General features: G+C 35.8%; 1 protein-coding gene across 2 annotated transcripts; it reads right to left on the bottom strand.

Annotated features, from left to right (window-relative positions):
- Positions 1-929: 929 nt before the first annotated feature.
- On the bottom strand, positions 930-8245 carry LOC112732374 (homeobox-DDT domain protein RLT3). Of its 2 annotated transcripts, none has more exons than XM_029291655.2 (16): positions 7993-8245; positions 7455-7778; positions 7085-7143; positions 6734-7012; positions 6436-6652; positions 6222-6322; positions 5421-5507; positions 5180-5311; positions 4905-5045; positions 4561-4683; positions 3708-4166; positions 3215-3598; positions 2431-3048; positions 1903-2007; positions 1598-1799; positions 930-1430 (listed from the first exon to the last, which is right to left on the bottom strand). In XM_029291655.2, exons 2-16 carry the CDS (start codon positions 7744-7746, stop codon positions 1411-1413), a joined length of 3219 nt encoding a protein of 1072 aa, XP_029147488.1. In that variant the 5' UTR covers positions 7747-7778; positions 7993-8245; the 3' UTR covers positions 930-1410. The 2 variants fall into 2 exon arrangements, with proteins under 2 accessions (XP_029147488.1, XP_029147489.1); XM_029291656.2 differs by having other exon boundaries at positions 7890-8198.
- Between the last annotated feature and the right edge of the window lie 492 nt (positions 8246-8737).

Consider the following 8737-nt stretch of genomic DNA (forward strand, 5'->3'; position numbering starts at 1 on the left):
TCTCTTGTTAGTGTTCGCATTAGCCACATACTATTTTGATCCAGAAATGTTAAGAGACTATCAGAATTTATTGATTCTGGCCATCACTTAGCAATCAATTCAATTACTTTAGTCTAATTCCTTTAACTTAGTAATCCAACAACATACTTTATTCCATACTTTTAAACATTAATGACTAACCGATGGTTAAAAGCAATAAATTCTGATAGCACTCTAGCCTTCTTCATTTTGATTAACCTCGTATGTTTAATGTCATTCAATCTCTTTTTTTTTTTTTTTTTTTTTTTTACCCTTTTTGATGAGAATTTAAATAGGAATTATATTTGCCAAGGAAAGTTAGCACATGCAAACCAATTTGGATTGATCTAGTAATTAGTTTACTAGTCCGCTTAAATAAGTATAAGTGTCTGAATCTTATTTTGTGCAAGTAGTAATTCATTGGTCAATATTAAACTCTTAAGTGAGGTTTAAATAAGCATAAGGTTAGTCCTTAACATGTTAAACTAAAAAATACTATGAAAATCCGAAAAAAAAAAAAAAAGAAAAAGAAAGTTAGCACAAGCAGCAATGGCTCAACATTTACAAATTATTCTTTGATACTTGATCAAGAAATGCGTGTTGAAATAACTTTAAAATTTTAATTTTAATTAATTTCTAATTATTTAACAAAAATAAACATAAAATTCTGAATTCTATACTTTTCAAATAAGGCTCTAAACAAAATTGGAATTTTTTTTCTTTTTAATCAGTTTGTCGATTCCATTATCATCAATATTGGAAATTTTCGATAGAATTAGAGTTAGCTTAATGCAACTGACAGAAAAAATAAACGAAATATGTCAACACTCCATGAATAGTAGGTTGATCCCCAATCCGGTTTTTGGGTCAATTTAAACAAGTCTAATTGCAAATTATACACGCTACTTTAATTTTCTTGTATAAATGGGCTCAAACCTCAACCTTATAATTCTCGTCATACAAATTATTTTCGTTCAGTACCAACATTATTGAGGAAGTTGACAAAATTGATTTCTCAAATGAGAAGACTACAAACATCGTAAAGCAAGGAGAGAAGTGAGATTGGAGTAACAAAATGAGTGGGAGTTAACCAAAAATCCTCTAGGTACCCATAATTGATCTAAACTAAAGCTGTACATCTGATCAATAGGATTGCCTGTAATATATATCAACGAGAAAATAGATGCAAAAAGAAAAGGATTTCGACATACACAGTACTGTCTTTGCCATATTGCTGTCGGATTGAAATTTAGGAACCAAGTTGAGCCAGCAATGTATCTCTGATCAAATAAAAGAACACCACTGGCGCATCCGGGTGCAGAACAAGGAGTTCCAGTATTTCATTTCAATTGCAATAATATAAATGCCTTTATCTCAATATATGGAAGCACGTCAGCAATGACCATGATTGCCTGAAAGAGAAAAACCACATATGGCTATCAAACACCGAAAATCTCAGCAACAATCAATCGCATATGGTTCCCCTATTTAAGCTACAAACGAAACCTATAACAATTTAGCAACTCAGGATGTCACGTGGTGTATTATGTGACAATGTTGAAAGTATCTAAACACTTACCGATTCCCTGCTTCTTCTGAGGACGACCTCTGTCAAGGTAGGGAGCAATTATGGCATCTAACTTCACCAACCAGAGAGCAAGGGCTGATGATGTATGGGGCATTAATGCAAAATATGCAATGATTTCTTGAACAACTTTATCTGGTAAGTTGCACTCAAACAGCCAGTGCTTGTTTATTGCACCAACGAAATCAGAGAGAACCTATAAGATTAGGAAATTGAAAAGGAAATAATAGGTCAGTTGTGAGAAATATAATTTCAGGCACATAGCGAAATTCCTTAAAGCAGAAGGCTAAAAACAAAACCTGCAAAAGCTCAACTAAAGATGAAGTGCGCCTGAGTCGTTTAACCCATAGCTTATGAGCAGATTTCCTCCAAGCACCTACCAAGGCATCTTCAGGCATAACAGACTGCACAAAGGGCAACAGAGCAATGGGAAACAGAAAAATCAAACTTCAAAATATCAATATGCATAACATATATGCAAATCACTGCAAGTAATTAATATTAAAAATATCAGGAAGCTGGAGAAGCAGTGAAAGGGAGAGGATGACAAGCATTCACAAAGCATTGGTGTGCACACTTTGGATCAGAAGTAACAAGCTATCCCATATACTTCCCTCAAACAGAGATACCATCGAAAGCATATCAGGTGGCACAAAGTAAATATATCCACACAAAAGCACAACACCACTTTCTAATTTTCAAAAATTTTGGTATATTTTCCCTTGTTTTTGCATGAAAACCTTTCATTTGTGCCCATAATCTACTACAACATTATACAATATATCCAATTCCAAGGCAGCATGTAAAACAGATGAATGACAATTTACCTCAATAGCATAAATTGCAGCTTTCAGTGATTGAATCTGTGATGATAGAACTTTATGATTTGGAAATGTATTAACATCCTCTTTCTGACAGCATGTAGCTCTGTGAATGGCGTATCTCTCTTCTAGATCAAAATCAAGCTCAAATGTGGTATGGCAAATCCTGCAGTGTCTCTCGTCTCTCCAATAAAGATCATGACAAGTCAGACATTTCGCTAGAGAATCAAGATAAGACCTTCTACCATATTTTACAACGTTAAGATCTAAATAAAAGGATCCCCAAATCCAAGAATCATATCCTTGAGCACGGAGCCACTTTTGCACTTGTTCCTCACCCTTCTTTCCAGCTTCAATAATCACAGCCCCTGCTGAAGGTAGTGTGTCTTTTGCAGTCTCAATCAGATTCAGATTGTCTACATCAGATACCGGGGAATAACTGTCTTCTGAAACCATATCCAGCTCAGATTGATCAGAATGCAACATAGAACCCATTCCAGTACTGTTAACCTTAATCCTAGACATAAATCTGCATAGAGATGCTTGCCGCTTTTCCAGAGATTCAATGAGATGAGCCTCCCGTTTCCCTCTATCATCTAACACTGATAGCAAGGCACATAAGGCCTGCACACAGGATAACCAATACAAACAATTATCATCACCTGAATAGTAATGCATATAATAGACACACTAGGCTAATAGAATGTTTTAGCTAAAATTCCTAATTGACTAGAAAAAAAAATTCAGTAATCAAGAAGAGCTATGTACAATAATAATCTTATAAGTTCACCTCTTCAGTATCAATCACTTCCCAGTGACCATCTTCAGAAGATTCAAAGTAAACCCTCCTGTGGCCAGGATCATCAGCATTACAAGGGCCGAGGAAAAGCCAGTATCTATTGTAGCGACGATCAGATCCCAAAAATACTGATTGAATGGGATGTGAATCAATGGACCCTTTTTCCTTCTCCCCCTGGTTACTGGAATTTGAGATTAAGGATGTGGAATCTACTGGACATGGTAGAAAAGATGAGTTCAATTCTTTTGCATGTTGCATTTGTCCAATCTGGTACCAAAATGGTCCCGGCTTCTTTATTGACGATGCTCTTTTTATTTTTGCTCCAGAACCATGTTGGATGCTCGAATGGCAGTCAGCTGTGATTTTTGTTGGGTCCTGTAAGAAAGATCATTTAGTATCAGAACTTTATGGGATAAGATGAATACTTCAATTTGAGACTGAGAGCAGGATTACAATCCAAGGCCAAAAAAGTTCAGTAGTTTACCTTCATCCTGATGCTGGAACCAGAGGAAAGAAGATCAGTTAGAGCAGCCAAAGCATTCAATTTTTCTTCAATTTTCAAATCTGAATATTCACTCTCCATCAGTCCTAACAACCATATTTCTCCTGGATGGCTCTCATCAATTTCAGTATATACTTTCAGCATATTATTCTTGGTTTTATGACCGTTAGCACACTTCAGTTTTCTCATGTTGCCGCCTCTTGAATCATTTTCAAAATCATCATCACTGCTAAACGTATCATTGTAATTGATTTCATCATCAACACTCCCAGCATCCTCCATATCTGATTGAGAATCATCTATGTCCTTCGTAACAGTGCTCATACGCACACGATATGCAGATGGTGAAATCTTTTCAAATAAAGTAATATCACTTGAAAGTGTGGAACATATTAAAGATTCCAGGTCCCCAGTTGTGCCATCAAGGTATAATTCTACAATCTGCAAAACATCAAAATACAGTTGAAATTAAACAATAGCATCTTAATATTTCAAAAAATCTAATAACAACAATCATGAAGATATTTTAAGGATTTGGATCCTCTAAAGTTTGAATTTCACTTTAGAGAGTAAAGTGTGATCTTCTACCCTTGAATAGTTTCTCTTTCATATTTATTATTGGTCCCACCTATGAAATCAATGGTGAGGGATCACACTTTACTCTCTAAAGTGAAATTCAAACTTTAGAGAATCCAAATCCATATTTTAAAATAGGCAGTAGTATCTCCCATCAAACTTGTACTTTCCTCTTTCTAAATCACTTTCTTGAAACTGGTTAATTTCTTAATTTCCAAATTAAAATAGGACAAACATCATACAGCACACGCTTGGTTACCTGTTTTAAGTTTGCTAGCTCAGATACCTTGCATCCATTGTTTCCTCGCTCTGACAAGATTTTAAACAACTCTCCCTTCAAGGTGCCAGGGTGTAGGCCATAGTTTACAAAAAGATTCAACTCCTATAGAACATAGCATATGTATGTTGTAGCATTAGCTATGAATAGTAGTAAATATATGTATGGAATATAATATTTGAATATTATTTTATTTCATCTTAGTATATAGTAAAGTAGACAAAGGATAAGTAAACCTGTGTTTTCCAATAATAAGTTAATAACAAAAGTATTTGTAATATAATGGTTCGTTTACATCTAAATTAAACTGATCTTGTCTGAAATACCTTGCTAAGTGCCTCTCTTCGTAAGGCCCCTTGCTTTGAACCAAATCCAGAAGCAACAAGCACTTGACGAAGTATTTCAACCCAAGTAAGAGCATTCAGAGAACTTCTCCAGCAGTCTACAGAATATTCTTGACTTTCAACCTGTCAAATCATTATTAAAACCATGTAAAGGATTCTTATCTTGAGCGATAATTGACTACTGTGAGCTATTCTGCATAATAGACAACAAGGCGTAAGATATCACGACCACACAAATATGAGGTAAAGGTACTCACTGAATGAAGCAATGCAAGAAAATTGCAGGACTTATTTAAATGAGGTGAAAAACCATTGGTAAGCTCCACTTCAATGTCAGATAGAAGAAGTGAGAGAAGGGCTATGTGAGTCTTTCCAATTAAAACTGAGTCCTGGTAGACATATCCACCAATGTAAGCCATTTTTCATAAACTGGAAAATTAAACAAAGAAACTGGAAATGCTTCTGAAATATAATCCTGGGTCAAGAATGACAAATTACCTTATCATGAAATGCTTGAACAAACTCATCCAGAGTGAATGGGCATATATTGACTACTGTAGCATATGTATAAAGGAAATGAAAAACCTGCCAAACAGAAAGTTAGTTCTACAACAGTTTGAGTCAATTGTAATTAAAATAAGTTTCAAAACAATAAGAAATGAAGCAAGATCATATTCTCAATAAAGTAAGCTTAACAGTCTTAAATAATCAAAGAGGGAACGTATTCCAATTCATAGCAAACAGATATTGTAGGGTAACAAATAAGATCCCAATTACTCAAACATTCAAAAGGGGCAAAGAATGAGATAGTAATAGGATAGAAAGTGACAATAGAAACCTTCGCTCAAAATTATTTTAACATCTTTCTGGAATATGAGACAATTGCCAGAGCAGAACAACAATGACATCAGATCTCACCCAGATAAATGACCCCACTAAGTATAAGAACAAAACATATACTAATATGAAGATCTAATATGAGAAACTAGGAAATAAAGGGGCCTACCCACCTATGATTGGTGAATCTTCTAGAGAAAAGAAAAAACGCTCACGATATATAGTTCTTAATATAAACAATTAAATCTTTCATTTACGTCTGTAAATATGTCAATTAGATTTTACACTTTTATCTAACATGGCAGCCTTTATTCAGCACCAACGTAAAAATGTATACTATACAAGGGTAACTCAAAGAAATGTATAGAGAAGTGCATCTGCACATAGGTACAAATATAGCAGAAGAACATATGCATTCACAAAAAAAGGATCTCTCAAGTCAAAAAAGTTGATCATATGCACCTTAAATAATTTCTTCACAATTTCTGGAGAGGAATCCCAAGGTTGCAAACAGATAGGTTTCTTCATTTTGACAGTATCTGGGGGGAACTTAACTAGCACATCTGTAAAGGACCCAGGCAATCAGTGACTGCTAATAATCAGAACATTTCAGATTCATGCAGTCACTAGAACAAAACACATACGTTTGGGGGAAAGTTATTCCTGCAAAAGTTACCTTTGCAGAGTGCGCAACCAAACATTCCACTTGCAGCAAGATGATCAGAACACAACAGCATATTGGTTCCTGCTCGGAACTCTCTCATCTCAAGCTCCTCATCATCGACTAACATTGAAATTTGATCAAATCCCTCCTCAAATATTGCGCTATCCACCTCAAGTTCACATTTTTCCTTCAATGACTGGTTCTGAGTTACATATAGATTAGATTTCCCCTGCCAGATAAAAGCAAGCTGTAATCTTGCGAAGTCCAGCAAAATCAACCAGAATACTGAAAAACTCAACATTTTATTTACCATTTGTCTTTGTATGGAAAGTTTCCTCTTGTCCTGAGACTTATTTATCCTGTGCTGTGTTTTATTTCTTCTGTTCTCACGAACTGGTTTCTGTACCATAGACTTTGAGACTAGATGAGTGCCTTGCTCTCGGCTATCAAAATCAAAGTCATTTGGAAGGTCTTCAGCATAAGGATTGGTTGCCCTCCAGACTGTCATCAAACCTTTGCCCATACCATGTTTCTTCACTGATGTTTTCTTATTAAAGCTTGGGTGACTTCCACATGCACTCTTGGAAACCTGAGGAAAAAGGAACTGAGATAGGGTGTCACAAGAAACTTAAAAATTCATCCTCACGATAATAAAAGTTACCTTTCTCATTTTGGCGGGCCCGTAGTCCTCTACATATGAAGGAGTGTAACTCTCTGACCCTAAGCAATCAATGACAAAGTTATTCAACACAACACAACTTCACTCCCTCAATCTCCACTCTCAAATAAAGAATAACAAATTAATTAATTAGCTATTAATCCGTTGCTGTTCAAACTACTGCAATTAAGTCATTGTTTAAAACAACCCAATATTGCAGTTTTGGCAGTCTCTGCAGCTGAATAGCAACTACTACCATGGCTCTACTTGTACAAATCACAATTTAAAATAATGGCTTATAAAAGAAGAACGAACAAATTAATTAACAAATCAGTAGCATAAACCAGAGAGAGGAAGGGAGAGAGAGACGCACGAGAAGGAAGATAATCAAATTCGAGACCAATAGGAGGACCATCGCTCCTCAAATTATCATAGTCCGTTGTAAAAAATTCCTGAAGACGCTTATGCTTCTTCTTTCTACTAACTCTCCCTGTTACAGCCATATCGTAAGTTGAAGGCGAAGGAGCGTTAGAGTTCTCCTTCTCTCTATGCCGTTGCTGTTGTTGCATCCTTCTAGAAGCTGCGGCGGCGATTCCGAACAGGCTTTTACCAGCACCGGAACGAGGTGGCACGATCACTCCATTTTCTCCCTCCTCCGTCTCCATTCCCGTCCGTGCTGTTAGGTGCTTCTTCTCATCTGCACCGCCACAAACAAGAAATGGAAGGTGTTAATGGAAACTAAAAAATTAGATGAAAATTATCAGCGGGAAATGCGTTTATGCAGTGCTACGAAGATCAATGACTGAACTGAGCTGAAATTAAGTGATTCCGCGAAATTTGGATTAGTGGAGTGAGTGTGAGCTAAGAAGATATAAGGAGAATGAACTTGTGCAAATGTGAGAGCAATTGACCTGAATTGCAGCTTCGACAGTGTGTTTGGGAAATGAAATGAGAGAGGAAAATGAAATGGTGTGTTTATTATAAAAAGTCGAAGAGAAGAGAAGGAATGGAAAGGGGATAATGAAGAAAGTAGTCTCAGATGAAGTAGGGAAGTAGGGTTTTGGGTTTTACGAAACAGAAATGAAATATCTACGTTTATTTTTCCTTTTTACCAATTAGTATCTGTAATCACTAATCGCGCTAATATCTGACCACAATATCAGTACTCAGCAGCACTAGCACCCATTGTCTTTTGTTCTTTATTTTCAGAATCGGGCTTTCTTTTTCCCTCCTTTGTTTGGGCTTTTTTTGGGTTATATATAATCGCATAGCCAATAGGCGATAGCCCTTCTCTTAACATGCTCCTCCAATTTGTTGGGCTCAATTTAAGCCCGTGTACGGTTTGGGAGTTTGTCCTCAACTCAGAACCGGTTTTAATTCACGTCCAACAAAAAAAAAAAAAAAGAACTAGTTCTAAACTTTTAATTGAATGACAAAATATATAGTATTGAGGCAGGGTGTGTGGGAAATCAGTTTGCCACTTTGCCTCATATTAAGCCACAGTTAGAATCGATTCTCACTTCGAGTATCAGTTGGATTTAGTGTGTATGAGCTGGTATGTACAAACAAAAAAAGATAAAATATAGTGTTTTTTATATATTGCTAATGACAGGTCATCTTAAGTAATTTTTAAAATTTTTTTATTTATTTTTTTAG

This window comes from Arachis hypogaea, chromosome 13 (assembly GCF_003086295.3).
Source record: "Arachis hypogaea cultivar Tifrunner chromosome 13, arahy.Tifrunner.gnm2.J5K5, whole genome shotgun sequence".
In the NCBI taxonomy this organism is placed as follows: domain Eukaryota; kingdom Viridiplantae; phylum Streptophyta; class Magnoliopsida; order Fabales; family Fabaceae; genus Arachis; species Arachis hypogaea.

Excerpts from the sequence above, each read along its gene's own strand:
- LOC112732374 (XM_029291655.2), bottom strand. The coding sequence starts at position 7,746 with ATGGAGACGGAGGAGGGAGAAAATGGAGTGATCGTGCCACCTCGTTCC. Across the intron at positions 5,312-5,420 it reads TTCAAGCATTTCATGATAAG|GACTCAGTTTTAATTGGAAA; the intron begins GTAATTTGTCAT and ends TATGTCTACCAG. Across the intron at positions 2,008-2,430 it reads CTGCAATTTATGCTATTGAG|TCTGTTATGCCTGAAGATGC; the intron begins GTAAATTGTCAT and ends CCCTTTGTGCAG.